This window comes from Ptychodera flava, unplaced genomic scaffold (assembly GCF_041260155.1).
Source record: "Ptychodera flava strain L36383 unplaced genomic scaffold, AS_Pfla_20210202 Scaffold_60__1_contigs__length_796720_pilon, whole genome shotgun sequence".
NCBI classification, from domain to species: Eukaryota; Metazoa; Hemichordata; class Enteropneusta; family Ptychoderidae; genus Ptychodera; species Ptychodera flava.
This window is the reverse complement of record NW_027248382.1, coordinates 122,769-140,088: the sequence shown is the minus strand read 5'-3', so window position 1 is coordinate 140,088 and position 17,320 is coordinate 122,769. Positions and strand designations below refer to the sequence as shown.

General features: G+C 34.0%; 1 protein-coding gene across 1 annotated transcript; it reads left to right on the top strand.

Moving 5' to 3' along the window:
• The first annotated feature begins 555 nt into the window (after positions 1-555).
• LOC139128569 (tripartite motif-containing protein 2-like) lies at positions 556-13,609 on the top strand. The gene is made up of 2 exons (XM_070694325.1): positions 556-736; positions 12,686-13,609. Exon 2 carries the CDS (start codon positions 12,922-12,924, stop codon positions 13,471-13,473), a length of 552 nt encoding a protein of 183 aa, XP_070550426.1. The 5' UTR covers positions 556-736; positions 12,686-12,921; the 3' UTR covers positions 13,474-13,609.
• The last annotated feature ends 3,711 nt before the right edge of the window (positions 13,610-17,320 follow it).

Below are 17,320 nucleotides of genomic sequence, written 5' to 3'. Positions count from 1 at the left end.
CTACAAAACAACATGGTTGTAACTGTGTCATTAAATTCCTTGTAATATACCATTATCATTTATATTTGTATTCAGGTGACAACATACTCAAACTGTCTATTGAAGCCATCGAAGAAATGAATGATAAAATCGAATCCAATGTTTGAGAAAAAGGGCCAATGTCACTATGGAGCAGGCAAAGACAAGAGAGAAAGCTAGAGACAGAAATATTCTAAGGGGAATGTCAGAGGAAAGAGAGAAAAGCAGAACATCTGAACTGAATGAACTCATAAATGAATGGATCCAGATAAAGAAAGAATTACGACAACTGAATACAATTTATTCTGAATTGGTTTTTGATCGACAAGAGTTCGTTCGAAAGACAGGAGCAATAATCAATGAAGCAGATGTTCCCCTTGAAATAAAGCAAGAACTGATGATGGCTTTCCAGAAGTTCCTGCCTTTGGGTCCAGACAAGACCGGCAAGCCTGATCAAAAGCTGGTGATAGAGGGCGATGTACTCATGGAGTATGTTGAGAACACCGTTCATGACTTTGACATCCCTACCAAGGGAAACAAGACATAATAGAGCAATTCAGGAAGTTGGTACGGGCAAAGTCGGGGAAGGCGACCGCCAAGGCAAGTTTGACTGCAGAACAAGAGGATCTACAGGAGCGTATCCAGGCAATCGTTGATGACGCTGACATTCCTGATGAACAGAAGGAAGTCTATCATCAGTTAAGGCAGGTCGAAAGAGGTAGGTATATCCATGTAGCAATGACGTGTTTGGAAAGGTGAACCATTATAACTCTCTCTATTCCTTCAATATGGAAAAACAAACAGAAAACTTAATGCGGACATGTAGAGGAGCAAAGGTGGGAGAAATTTTTAAGTTGTCGTTTAATGGGGCCATGAAGCCTGTGGCTCGCGAGTCTTTAGTTTATCAAAAATATATACATTGATATTTTGCTTGTAGCTAGTTAATTGAGTCAAAAATTAATTATCCCATGGAACAAATCAGTTTTAATTAAGCAACACAATAAATGCTGATATCATATTCATGTGTTCCAATGTACTAACGTCAACTAAACCGAGTAAAATGTTTATTTAGTGACTACGAAACATCATTTGTAGAGATACTATTGATTTTTAAAGAAGCAAAATTGCAAGTTTATAAAATTGCGTCCTCATTTTAAATGTTAATTTATCATAGACACATTTGTACTTGGAGATCACTACACTCAGTGCTCTGATAAGCGTGGCTCATATATTAGGTAAAGTTGGAAATGTAATTCACGCCATAAAATATGCAGTATTTTCTCAAATTTCATAACAAAAGAGGACTCTCTGTAAATCGCAATAGCTGTGAGATCCAGCAAATTTATATTCTAACAGTATTTTATGGTCAGTTTCGGAAAGAAATTCACTGAAATAAAAAAAAAATATTGTAATAAAAAGACAAAAGTTACCCTGTAACATACTTATTAACTTGACAATAAAATTAAGATTAACTATTGTTCAAAATATTTTCTTACCACTTTCACATCATTAAACTTCAAACTTTGGATTGACATATTCACTTGCACCAAACTCCACATTCAGTGAGATGTGAATCTGCACTCCCAATACGTTGTATACATGAGGTGATTCTAAGGCTTTTGCAGTAGACAGATAAACATGGAAATGAAGACAGACAGACTCACCTTCACTAATGCATGCATGAATACATACATACATACATACATACATACATACATACATACATACATACAAATACATACATACATACATACATACATACACACATATATACATGTATTCAAATACATACACATACATACATACACACATATACATACATACATACAATGCATACATACATAATACATATACATATATACATACATGCATACATACATACAGGCAGACAGACTTACACGCATCCATGCCAGCATACTTCTGTGCATGTATAGATTCATTCATGAATGCAAATATACATACATAAACACCTATATACATACATGTATACACAACTTCACACATACATACAAACATACAGACACACACATACATAAATACATACATACATACAATACATTAATCATACATAGATACACACACATACATAAATACATACATACAATACATTAATACATACATAAATCGATACATATCCATACAATACATACATACATATAATGCATACATGCAATACAGATATACGTACATACATTCAATACATACATACATAAATATACACATAGATACGTAAATACATACATAGGTTCATTCTTAGATACATAGATACATAGAATATATACATACATACATGCATGCATGCATGCATCCATGTATATATATATATATATATATATATATATATATATATATATTGTGTGTGTGTGTGTGTGTGTGTGTGTGTGTGTGTGTATATATATATATATATATATATATATATGCATACATTTTTTCATATAAATACAATACATAATACAAACATATATGCATGCATTATAACCTACCTACCTACATTCAATACATACATATATGCATGCATACATACTTACATATATACATACATACATCGTTCAAATACATACATACATACATACATACATACATACAGGCAGACAGACATTGACAAGCAGACAGACAGACATACATCCATGCCCTTATGCTTCTATGCATTCATACATACATACATTCATGCATGCAAGCACACACACATACATACACACACCTACATACATACATATTCATACATACATATATACAGACACACATACATACATACATTATATATACATACATGCATACATACCTACTCACCTACATACCTATATACATACTACCGACATACATACGGTACATACACACATACGCACATACATACATACATATATACATACATGACATTGTACATTTTACAGAAACTCATTGTGGCGGTAATTCCTTAATAAAGTCACTGACTTGTAACTCAGTACTTACATCCAGTGTCATATTTATTGACAGACTCTGAGCTTTTTGTATCATAATGGAGAATGCAAATATCTCTAACCATTAAAATTGAATAAAACATCAAAAGTTCAGAACCATAATACAACCTTCTTACCGACATTGAAAGGATAACATAATTTATTACATGTGAATTATACATATATATTTTATCTAATCTATCAGAATAGTTCAGATTCCATATTTACAGGAAATTTAAAATTGATGAAAACACAATAAATATGCAATATTTCATAAATTATCTTAACTGCATAACTAATAGTTTAATTTCTATCCCTAACCCTAACATAAAATTATCATGCATTTGATATATTCACATGCTCCAGTATATCTTCACTAGGTTTTAGAGTGTACATGAGCCCTGATAGTTAATAGTTCATCTTACATTAAACATAGAGAAAATCTGTATTTTCTGAAATGTATCATGTATTGCAAATGATTTAACAGAGAAAAGCTTTGACACAGTAAGACTGAAGAAAGCAGAAAAAACTGGAAAAAGTGATAAAAGGAAATCAAAAATGTACTGTAAATGATAGTACTGACATACATTACACATAGAACTATATCACTTCATGATCACAGTCCTGTACCAGTCACATCATTTCTACATCCTGTATGTTTACATGTGTTCAATTTCTTTACTCTCTATCATGGCATACATAGTCTCTATGAAATGGAGAATTAATCAATCCCATTTGGCTATGTAACTTTATTATTATTTCCTTCAAAACTGTGGTTTTGGTCACAAATGTCACCATCATTAGAGTCATCAAATCAAGAGTGGCATCTCTGAAGTGAGTGTGAGTGTACATGTGTCAAACTTGGCAACTGTCATTCATTCTGTAGTACACAATTGTCACCAATATTACAGCCATCAAGAGTGGAATGTTTGTGCTTGTCAGTGTCCTGATCAGAATTTCCATCGCTATCAGTTTCTAAACTGGCATCTGTCACAGTTACCGTCATCAACACTGCCCTCACAGTCCAAGTAGAATTCCACTGCAGATTCATCATTACAAGTATAACTGTGAAAGATTATCTCACTGAAGTCATCTTCTCTGTACTGCTATCAGTCCTTATCACTTCCTGAAAGATATCAATGAAAATATAGTTTACATAAAAGCTACCTAAACACAGTACATGCAGCTTTATGAACGTAAAATTCAAAGTCTTCAAGCAGTAAACTATTATTCTCCATTTCTTCAAGGAAGTCTTTTCATAAAAAAAATTATTGTAAAAAAATTACATTAAAATGTGTCAATGTCACGTCATTCCATTACAATGAAGTGTGTATCCCTGACAGCCTATACAACACATTTGAAAACTGTGCTACAAATACTTTTGTAGAGAAATGGAAATATCTATTGAACTTCCTTAAAATCCTATGAAAGGCTTAAAAGTAAAAGATTTTCTCACTCACACATTATCTCATAATGCTTTTAGTAATCAAACTGATAAACCAATCTAAAAATATCTTTTGCTATCCAGTTTTCTTTGAATAAGACCCATAAAAAAACAGAAAAACAATGTTGAAAGTGGCATAGAAATTTACAACTTTTAAAATAATTTCAGATTTCCAGCCAAAACTAATCCTGTGTTGTGCATTCAAGTAAATGGCATCATGCTTGTTTCTTGGATGATCACGATGTGAATGTGTAGGAAACACTGTATTTTTATACTATCATGTGGGGGACACCTGTTTGTTATATGACCTGTTCATATATGTAAGCAGGGTCTTAATCAGCGAGCAGTGATACTTCAATACACATCCTTCAGTTAGCATAGTTACACAAACCAACTTTGATTTGGCAATAAAATTATGAAAATATACATAAAATTATTTGCAGCTTGTATGGCTTGTTCTCAGTTCTATTGCACAGTTTTAATATTTTCAACTAATTACATCTAAAAAGTATTGTATGAACACACCCATATTTGAGCAGTTTAATGAGTCATGATGGAAGCAGTATACAAATTTCAATGCTAACATATGAGTGTTTTAAATTATGATTTTTGACAAAATAAGAAAAAAGCCCTACTTAAAATGCCCCATATAAATCATTCATTATAATTTGAACATAGTCATTCATGTCTGAGCCAGTTTCTCACTGACCCCTATACTCAAACTTCTCCTCTTTTTTTTGCTGAAAACTATTTCTGCTGCAATCTTATCATAAAAAACACTAAAAATACCAGCTGGCTTAGCCTTCAGCAAATGTTGTTTTTGATCCTAAAAATAATTATTAACAATAATAATTTCTTATTTTTCAATGTTTCTTCAATGCTGATAGCTTGTGAAATACAGGTACCCTACTCAGTTTAACATAAATACAACTTGTGTACAGTGGATGTTGACTTTGATTTTGAGGGGGAGGGGGGTTGTTACTTGCACAGTGCCCTCTATGGGTAGAAGACTGTTTGCTGAAGGCTGCGGCATTTGGTATAGACTGTCAACACAATCATGTACAAGAAAGACTGAAAGTTCATTTTATACATTTCATAAAATATTCAAAATAAGTTAATTAAGCACCTGCAAACATCTAGAGTAAAAAGAGACTTTAGATTTCATTCCCACTATAAATGGTATAAATCTAAACATGGAATAGAATTATATATTAAGAACTAAAAACATCAGGAAGTGAAAGTGACAACAGCTGTACACTTTGTGGCTCTGACATTCTGATGGTTTTCAAATCCTCTGTTTCACGCCATAAAGCTTACTTGGCTGCTTTTTGCCATACGCAAATTGCTATATTGATTTCGACAGTTGAATTAAATGTGGCCATAGTGTATTTGGAGTGTAAAGCTGAAAACTTGTCATTTATATATGTTCAACCTTTGACCCAAGTTTCCGTGTATTTCCAAACTTAACCATAGGAAACAGTGGAGTTGAATTCAAACCATGGTATTGTACGGGCTTAGTGAACAGCCCATAAAACTGAATACAGAACAAAAATACTAAAAAGTATGCCATGAATCAGCTACATAACTATTCTCCTATACAGATCATCTTTCTGTATTAATGTTTAACTAAAGTTTACATCAACTTCTTAGCTGTGATCAGAAAGACACCTTTAACAGCACTTTAGTCAAGTTTTGAATCAAGGTTTAATTAGGTGCATGGACGATATTTTGTGCCAATTTAGGGTCATATACTTACATACATACATTCATGCAAAAACATACATCCATACATCACGTTACAAATACAAACAAAATTTAGAATATGGGGTTTAAAATGATTTCATAGATTTGTGCATTATCAAACTCCTAATCTTGAGTTACTGTTTACCTAGCTACATTTACTCATAATGAAAATTAGTAAACACAATGGACATAAATTAGAGAGAAAAACAATTAGTCTGTGGGCCGACCAAGTTTTTGTGTCACTTTGTTGACATTGGTTTTCTGCTCAACTTAAGATCATACCGAAGGATTTAAATTGCTAAGCAACAGTTGCTAGGGGTAATTTCCAAAATCAATCAAAATGCTAAGTTTTCATGGTTTTCTTTGCATAATAATGATTTCTAGAACCATACAATTCAAAAAAATGCAGATTGTCACTTGATTGACCCGTGACATCACACATATACAAATTTTCACAGCTCTATTTTAAAACGTTTCAGCTCCTACAAATTGCACAAAATTTTCCAAAATTTCAGAATGTAACACATGAGATACCTGTTTAGAGCCCCTAGCACGGATTAGGTTATCTGTTCAAGTACAAACGATTTTTGAACAGAAAAATATCTACCGTGTCATTTGTGAGATTTTTAAGGGTTTTACGGCGATATCTCATAAACTGTCTAGAATTTTCAGAAACGCATGCCCATCCATATTCTCATGTATGACTTCAATAATACTACACAAGTCATCTAAATTGGTTAACAAGTGAGAGAGTTGAAAGATTTTGAGCATTTTCTACATACCAGAAGTCAAAAATCCATATGCAAGAAACTGGTCCAGGCATGTCTGAGTAATGGTTCTTGACATGAAGAATCAGAGCACCAGATGTGAACCAAAAATGTCCTCATGTAACTTCCTATAATTAGCTCGATATTGATAATGCTGAATTAAAACTCCTTTCTTGACTGGTAAATCTTCATATGATCAACATCTGCAGCACGTGTCATCAGATCTAGTGCAGTCATTCAGAATATAGATCTCTCATTACAAACATTGTTTCCCTATTCAGCCAATCTGGGGTGCCATCCTAACCACACAAAGTCATTAAAGAAGTCACAAAATAATTTATAACAGGATGTCACTTTTCAGTTTACACTACTGGCAGTGGAAGATCAATAAAATTTGATGCAGGATTTCTGGACGTATCACACTAATAAGGAAAAGTCATTAAATATGCAAATTAGAAATTAATTAACATGATACTGATAAATATCCTTATACACCGTTAAAGCAAGATTAGCTCAACATCTATATTGAGTTTCAACAAATCTTGATGATGTCTCTTGATGTATCAACTTCATTTTGAAAATCATTAAATATGCAAATACGCAATTAATTGGCATGATTATGATAAATGTCTTGGCATGCTACTACACCACTTTAAGATAAACATCTGTACAGTTTCATAAAATTTGGTGCAATATTTCTGGACATAGCTCACCAATTAATAAAGTTCATTTTATATGCAAATTAGCAAATAATTGACAAGATACTGCTGAATGTCGTTGTTTGCTATCAAAACAATTTGAGATGAACATCTGTACCAGGTTTCATCAAATTTACTATGGTATTTCTAGACATATTTCCTTAATTACAGAAATTCATAAAATATGCAAATTAACAATTTCATTACATGATCCATACTAATACAGCTCTGGTATATCAGCATCTGTACCATGTTTCATCAACTTTGAGTGTGTATTTCTTGGCATAGCACCCTAATTACAAAAATTCATCAAATATGCAAACTAGCTATTTATTGACATGATCCTGCCAAATGCCTTTGCACCAAGCTACAGCTCTGGTATGTATACATCTGTAAGAAGTTTCATTAAATTTGAGTCAGTTTTTATCAAAATATTGACAGAATTATGAAAATTAATAATTTATGCAAATTAGCAATCAGTTGGCCAAATACTGACGAAAGTCTATATGTGCTATTAGAGCTGTGTGTGATTAACATGTGTACAAAGTTTCATTAAACTTGGTGCAGTCTCTTAAGAAACAGAGCTCTTTTTCAAAAATAACTAATTATGCAAATTAGCACTAATTATTCATGCAACACCAAAAACAATGGACGTGCATATGTATGCCATTGTGTAATATCCTTGTACTAAGTTTGAAAGAAATTGGCTCAGACATGTTCGAGATATCCTCCTGGACGGATGGATGGATGGACAGAACCCAAACCATAAGTCCCCCTGGACCTCATCCGGAAGATAATTAGATTTTGTAACATACATGACTATTGGTTCTATGGCTTATTGTCCAATCAGAAAGCGGGTTATGTAAGAAACAACCATGGCCAAGGTCAACAACATTGTATGTGTGTGTCATGTGTTGGACATACAAAATGAACTCATTTGACCATTTCTGAAGCATCCTGGGCCAAATTCATTGAATGCGTTGAGAAATGGAAGTCCCTTGATGGTTTAGAAAAAGAAGAAGTTGCTACGAACTTCAGTCCAGAATGACAAGACAACATTGGTTTTCACGTCAAGTGTTACAGACGTACAGACGTTTCTCAGACAAATGCCGTATTGCTCAAGCTGAGACACAAATTGAAAAAGGTAGGCCAAGATTACCAGTACACATGTAGTAGAAGATTAATGCATTGATAGCATTGATAAGGAAACTTAACCACCTGTAATGTCAACTTTAAGGTCAGCTACTGTTTCCACAGTGTTACTGGGGTAAACGTAGAAGTGTGAATGTTTTACTACCAATAAGTTTGATATGCAGAAGTGTGAAACACATGTATGACAGGAAGATAGGTAAACGAACAGTAGAGAAACTGATGTCATGCGAAACTGGTGAAAGTCTTGTAAAAGCTGCAGAGCTCAGGCAGGATGAGGAACTTTTGGTTCAAATCAGAGGTCAAGACTTAGTCAGCATTGAAGTAAAATATCACAAGTCATGTTATAGAAATTACACTCGTTGCTTAGAAAAACCATATGAGAAGAAAGATGAAGCTAAGAGTGATGTTATGTACACTCCACCAATCAAGATTTTTTGTACAGACGTCATTGAGAAAAGAATCTTTGATAGGGTGAAGTCTTTAGAATGACATCATTGAAGAATCTGTTTATGAAAATCATAAGTGATACAGAACCTACAGAAACACTGCATTCAAAAAAAGACTTGTGAAAAAATATGGTGACAGGCTACAATTCATTTGCCCTCACTTTCATAAATGTGAATTGGTGCTTGCATGCTCAAAGAAGAGGTAGTGCATCAACAAGCCAGGTATTAAATAACAGCTGAGTCTGAAAGTGACGATGAAATTGAGCAATGTGTGCAAGTTGAGTCAACAGCAAGCAGCAGCAGTGAAGTGTGTGATATTTTCCATGTTGCCATGCAGCTGCATGATGTCATCCAGAGTGCAGACTTTGTCAGCGAGTGGCCACCAAAAGCAGAAGATGTCACTTTGCAGCGATGCCAAGAAGTGGTGCTGGTGAATTTAATTTCCTCGCCTGGTGTACAGAAGCTTCTGCAGTCTATTGTTCAGAAAACTATGCCAAAGTCTCATGCACAGAATAAACTCTTGTCAACTGGTAAAGACCTAATCTACTTGTCTTCCAAAGGAAGGAAAGCTACACAAAAACATGTTGCTCTTGGAGAATGGCAGTTTGTTGTACAACAGATTCATCGTCAATGTTAGGACTGTTGAATGGTTTGGGTCATTGTACATCACATTTACAGATTTTACAACATGACACTGCATTGGCTATTCAACAGCTGCAAGGAAATGGGATTCCACCAGGCTTTGAGGAAGGAGTGTTTACAACTCTTGTATGGGACAACAATGACTTTGGAGAAGAAACATTAACAGGTAGGTAGTTTGTAGGAGAAAGCTGCACAGGCCATTGTTGGTATCAATGTATTTTCAGGCTGCGACACAGTCAGTGCTTTCAGAGGAAAGGGTAAGAAGAAGCTGGTGAAAATAATGTTGAGTGAAGAAAGCCACATTGCAACATTTCTGCAGTTTGGTATGGAGTGAGAAATCACAGATCAATTGCTGCAGTGAATTGAAAGATTTGTTTGTCAAGTGTCGCACCAAAATCAATGTAACAACATCAATGGTGCAAGATAAAGCTGCTTTCAACTTGACCTGAATGACAGTGCCCTCCCTCCAAACAAGGACAGCTTGGTACAACACGCGAGATGGACCTTACCAGGCTGCTGTTCACAGGCGATGTCTACTACAAACAGTCAATGCGCCAAACCCACATGGTCATGGATGGCTGTGTTCTGATTCCACTCTCACCATACAGTGGATGACTTTGCCTCCAGCTCAAGATTCAGTGATAAAGTTCATCAGATGTAAATGCCAGAAATCATCCTGTGAGACCTCCAGATGTTCTTGCCAAAGTGCATCAATGCTGTGTACAGAGCTCTGTGAGTGTGTATCTTGTGGAAACAAAGCTGAGGCGGAAGATGATAAAATAGCAGCTACTTCAAGCGATGAAAGTGATACTGAATAGACACTGTATGACAATAAACATACATACTCTAGCTATCTTTTGTACAGTTTATAGCAGTTTCAAATCTGCATGGCCAGTAACACTGAAATTTTCAGAAAAACCACCTTGACAGGTCAAATCAGCTATTCTGAATTTTACAACTCAATATTCTGTTTTAACACCTGTTGATGACATTCTTTCACTCAAATGGCTTGATAATATCAATGTCTTCTTGACAAAACACCATAACTAATCTCTATGAATGAAATAGGTTCATTTGTATATTTGAATGTATCATTGCAATCATCACCCAGAGATTTGCATTCTACATCACATGAAGCATTTCAGTTCAGAAGATTTGGGGCCAAAAACATGAATTTGAATATTTTTTGCTCATATTCATTGAAACTTTGTCATCTTTAAACATAAATAATGTTCTATCATGTTCAGTGTGTAGTTCTAAACTTTTCCATATTTCAGAAAAGAACCATACACCCATAATATCATTTATGCATAGTTTGGGGTAAAACGTGGTAAACATGGAAGTTTTCTGTCACATTCTTGAGTATAAGAAATAAAATGTTTATATCGCTTTCTCATAAATTCAGTGTTCATTGATGTTACATTGTACAATGTGAGTGAAACTGAATTGTCTGTCAGTGTAACTGAAAGTCACTGCCATTATTTTATGGAAAAACCTCAAAAAATGCCATTATTTTATGGCTAAATTTACTCTATGTACTCATAATTGGTAAATGGCATATAAAATGTGTATATTTATAATTTAAACAATTTCCTATGGTTTACTGGAAACAGTATGCTGAACTTCAATTTTATACTGTTCTTTTACATTTTGGGTGGAATTACCCGAAAAATGAAACTTTTTATCATGCCACACATTGAAAAGCTAATATTACCTTCCTAAATATATCTTGACACCTCATAATGTATCATTTTCTCTTGAAATCAGTTTGAGCAGAAGACCCATGACAACTTAATGCCATTTCTAAACACTTTTGCAAGGCCTGGCTCATAGACTAAAAAATACCACTGCAACAAACATCAACAATTAAACAAATTTGCAGAATATAACAAAAAAAATTCTAATATTGCATTACAATCATCAATTATGCAAATTAATAATTAGTGATACAATTCACAGGACAAACTGTGATGACACAGCAAAAGCTTCGGTAACATTACCACAAAATTCTACCATATTACACTGAACTATTGTTGATAACTGCCTAATTACCTAAATTCATTAATTATGCAAATTATTACTTACATTAGAGATAAAATTCACTGGACCAAAGGCAATGGGATTGCCATGACTTCAGAAAAAATTTCACAACATTGCAGCATATTACACCAAACCATAATTGAGCTACAGCCTAATTACCTAAATTCATTAATTATGCAAATTGTTAATTATATTGGAGATAAAATTCACTGGACCAAGGGCAATAACACGGCAATGACTTCAGTGAAAATTCCACAAAATTCTAGCATATTACATAGAACCATTATTGAGATACAGCCTAATTACCTAAATTCATTAATTATGCAAATACATAATTACTACACAGATAAAATTCACTGGACCAAATGCAATGACACGGCCATGGCTTAAGAAACAATTCCACAAAATTTTAGCATTTTACTCAAATCCATTATGGAGATAAAGCCTAATTACCTAAATTCATTAATTATGCAAATTACTTGATCAGGGGCAATTTTTAATTATTACCAAAATCTTAAGAATGTAAAAAAACCACTGTCATTACTCAATTAAACAACTACTGGCATTTAAAAAGAGGTGAAAAAGTACAATTACCAGCCTTAACGATTTGTTTATCGGTAAAATTTAATTAATTATGCAAATTAGTAACATTTTAACCGTTTAAATTTTTTAATTAATTAGATTTTTTGAAGAAATTGTCACCTTCATGTCAAAAAATCATGTTTCAATGCCAGTACTATTGTTTTATCAGCTGTTGACCTTTGACCTACATCTGCAAATTGTTACCTTACACCCAAAGGTACACCACTGTCCAACACTGTCAGGGTTTTATTGTCAGACGATGAAAAATCAGCAGGAGAAGACTTTAACCCATATGGATTGACAATAAACAAGAATGGACATGTACTTGTCTGTGACTATGGACATGGTGATGACCCTGGCAGTGTGAAGACAGTAACAGCAGACACTGCACAGATTCTAACATCTGTCACAGTTCATGGCTTACCTCACAATTTCAGACCACAAGACACAGCAATGGCAGACAATGGTGACTATTACACAGCGGATAGCGTCAACAAATGCATTGTAGTGAGTGATGCAAAGAGTGAAGTGAAACAAATAATAGCAATGGGTAAACTGAAATACCCCACTGGTGTATTTGTTGATAAAGACAGAAATGTTTTCATAGCAGACTACAGTGCACACTGTGTAATCAAATGTAATGGAGATGGGGACATTATTTCAAGACGACAACTCAGTAAGCCCTACTCTCTGACCATGAATAGCAAATATCAACTCATAGTGTCATGTGATGGTGATGTAAAGTGTATCTATGTTTTGGACAGTAATCTTGAAATATTGAATCAATTTGGAAGTGATCACTTAGAGTATCCATGGGGAGTTACAGTTGACAATGCAGACAATATTTATGTGGCAGATGATACTGGGAAGATAGTGAAATTTGATAGACAGGGTGAATACCAGGAAACTGTAACTGTAGATGGAGACCCTGTCTACATTGCAGTGTTTACAGACGGTAGAATAGTTTATTCAGATGATTTCACTGTCAAGGTCATTTACAAGTAAGAAATCTGAGAAGACAGTCAATGCAAATATTGCAGCGAATACAACTGTACAACTGAACAACCTACAAACACATCACCACCATGACTGACACAATTTTCCTGATTTTCTCATCAAAACTCAATATTTTCTCAGCCAAGTTTGGGTTAGAATTTCTCGTTATGATGTCAGGAAATGACTCCAAGTGGAATTGAAACCCTTGGATGAAATTTTGTATTTTTTTCAGAGTGAATTTTGTTGTAAAATGTGAAGAAATTGTAATCCGTTTTGTTTTGATGCCATGAACAATGTCAATAATTTCATTTTTCTCAGAAACTATTCATAATTTCCTAGTCATGTTGGGGTTAGAATTTCTCATCTTGATGTATGGAATCCAATAATGTAAAAATTAAAGTCATTGGTTGAAATTTTGTATTATTTTCAGAGTCAACTTTTTGTAAAATGTGAAGAAATTGTGATCAGGTTTGTTTTGATGCAATTGTTTTGACACAGAGAATACAAATAATTTGATTTTTCTGAGAAATGTTCATATTTTCCTGGCCATGTTGGGGTTAGAATTTTACCTCTTGATGTGAAGAATTCAAAAATCATAAAATTTAAGACATCAGTTGAAATTTTATAATTTTTTCAGAGTAATATTTGAACACTGTAGAGAAATTGTGATTAGTTTAAATACTTTAATGCAACTGTTTTGACATGTAGAAAATACAAATAATTTCATTTTTCTGAGAAATGTTCATATTTTCCTGGCCATGTTGGGGTTAGAATTTTACGTCTTGATGTAAAGAATTCAAAAATCATAATATTAAAGTCATCGGTTGAAATTTTAATGTTTTTTTTATAAAGATATATTTTGATATTTCTGCAGAATGTCCAGTGTTGACATGACTTCCATTCAACATTCAATCAAATTTCAACATGATTTCTAGATTTCTGAGTTAATGTCCAGATTTTTCTGGTCATGTTTTGGTTCGAATTCCACGACCTTATATAATTAGGTTCATTAAGTGAAAATCAAAGTGATCGGTTGAAATTTTCATATTTTTTACAGAATACATTTGTTAATTCTGTACAGCATTGCAATGACAGTTGTATTCACTGTAAACATTCATCAAAGCATCGCTGTGAAATCTTCTCATATTTGTTTTGATTTCAAGAAAGACACTCATCAGATCTTACCTGAACAATGTCCACACACTCTGAGACTCATCCTGGTCAGAATAATGCCTTCCGATTTCTTGTAACATCGTCAGATTTATAAAATTCCAGGAGTAAATCCACACATGACTTCAGCTGGCAACCTGTCAGCTGTTATGTTTTGACTGAAGGCGAACGCTTTACTCATTAGATAGCTTCCACCGTAAAAAGTAGTGCCAGACAAACTCCAATAGTTCAAAATTGCAAACATAAGACACCTGGATGTTACGTTATTGATTCACAAAGAGATGATAGACGTCAATACCTTTGTAATTATTTCCGTTTTTGAAAAGGATGTGTTTTTTTATGAGATGTATATCCGACCGACTCACATTAGTATAAATTCTTACACTAGTTCATTAGCGGATGATAGGTGGCGCTATTTCAATGTCTGCCGTCAGACTGGTCAGGTTGACGTTATGTCGGCTTCAGCGCAGAGGTACACGTAACATATTAGTATCTGTAATGGACTGTATTTCTGAGAGTTTGATAGTTTTATCGCAATTTAAAAAATATCGTGAAAAGATTGTATATATTAAGACATTTAATTGGATTGTAGACGTTATGCTTTTTTTTCAATTTACTATTTCCTTGTACGCTTGCCAAGCAAGCCAAAGCCTATTGTGTTGCACAGCTAGCTGTGTTCATTGTTTTGATCACAGTAGCCTATATGCATGCAGGATTATCATTCACTGATGCATTCGAGAACTAATAGTTGTTATCATGTGTGTACCCGAAACACCATAGGTGCATGATGGTTAAATCAAGAAATATTGAGACTTTGGTGATGTTTTGTTTACTCTCTTTTTCTTGCCACCTAATGCCATTTTTCACACTATTTCTTGTCACTCTATCATAGATATAGATATTTTCAGATCATGATGTATTGTAGGATTAGTTTGAAAACTATACAAAGTATTCAGAATTGTCCAAATATAACGACTCTTTACAAAAAATAGTATATTATTTCCGAATATTTTAGTTTTTGGCTTGCATGTATTTTTCTGGGCTGTATTCTGAAGCCAGCCCTATGGTTTCTTCGGCCAAGTTGCTATCGTAAATGATTTGATGAAGTGTTATCTATCGTGTTAAGACGTTTTTGAATCTTTCATTTTATTTTTCGTCGTATTGTACTTTTAATCATGGTAATACGTATGGTTTTCACCAATATCTTTCTGTGGTTTTATATGCCTCACAAGTCAAACGCACTTTTCTTTCATGGTATTACTCTTGACTTAAGAATACGGTTAGGTATTTAAAAGCATTGAAATGAAACCAACCGCTACATTTTTTATGATCGTCAGATCTTTCAGAGCTCTATCTTCTTTAAAACAATGTACACTTGTAACTTTCTGGATTTGAACTCATTTAATTGCTTCTTAAAGCAGTACGTCGTATCAGATCAGCCCTCGATACGCATAGAAACATTTTACTTGGTGTCAGTATTGATTGTTATCAAATTCTTTTCTTCCTGTCAGGAGTTTCACGTTCATGGTGTTTTTTACACAAGTTGTGCATTTTAGCAAACACATACAGTAGATTAATGTCTTGACTGAACTTCCCGATTAATCTGCATTTCAGAAAAAAAAAACTAAATGTTTTTCACATTCCAAAATGATTATTGTTTTTCATGACATATTTCACCATGCCGTGACTGTAAAATTAATATTAATGCTTACCGTGCACAGATAAGACAAGTCAGATGTTTGGTGTGTGTCATTATCGATTGAAGTACGGTTTGAGAACGCTTTTTATACACTCGCTAGATTGTTACCGTAAAGTCCATTAGTAGCGCATGGAGATTGGCTTGTTGAATTCCAATGAAGTAATAAAAGATTAAAACCAAAATTCAATTTTTTGTCAATTTTCTTGTAGCTTGGTGTTCGTCATAATAAATATATGTCTTTGTGTCTTGTCTTGTCTTTCTGTAATGTGTAAGTTGCCTATAAATATGGTAACATTCTTCAATCACAAAATAAAGACGGTCGTCATTCCAAAGGCTTTGTGACGATTTTCTTACTAGGAAAGATATGTGGAAGTCGCATAAGTTGTTTCGCAGACCCGTGTCAGGAAGAGCTGTTAAAAACTTATTGATTCATAAAGCTGTAGTTGGAGATTAGAGTCTACGTACTTATTTCGTTAGTTAAGCATATCTAAGTCATGTGAAAGTATAAGGCCATTTTCATGAGCCATAAGTTTTCATGACAGAAGTAACAATATGAATGGTCGACGATCAAAAGTCTTTAATGATTATCGGGCAATTGAATTGTTCCCTAAGAAGGTTGGATTAACGTATCCATCATAAAATGCAGTTTTTGAAAACGATGTGTCTCTGACTTGACTTGAGAGATGGGTGCATTTCTTTCAGTCACAGTCCCTCCATTGCAAAAAACGGACACTGTAATTAAGACGGTTTACTCTCTGTCAATAGGTAAGAGGTTCAGGGGCTGCCGATGAATGGAAATCCGTTAAAACGTTTCCAAAATAACTTCACGACTTTTCAAAATTCAAAATATTCCCCGCAATCTTCATTATATAGGTACAATGTAATTCCTAGACGCGTCGTGTTATAGTGGCAGTCGATGAGAAAAACGTGAGGCTGATTGAGTGCGCCCTCATTGGTGAAAGCAAATACATACATCGATGCATCGTG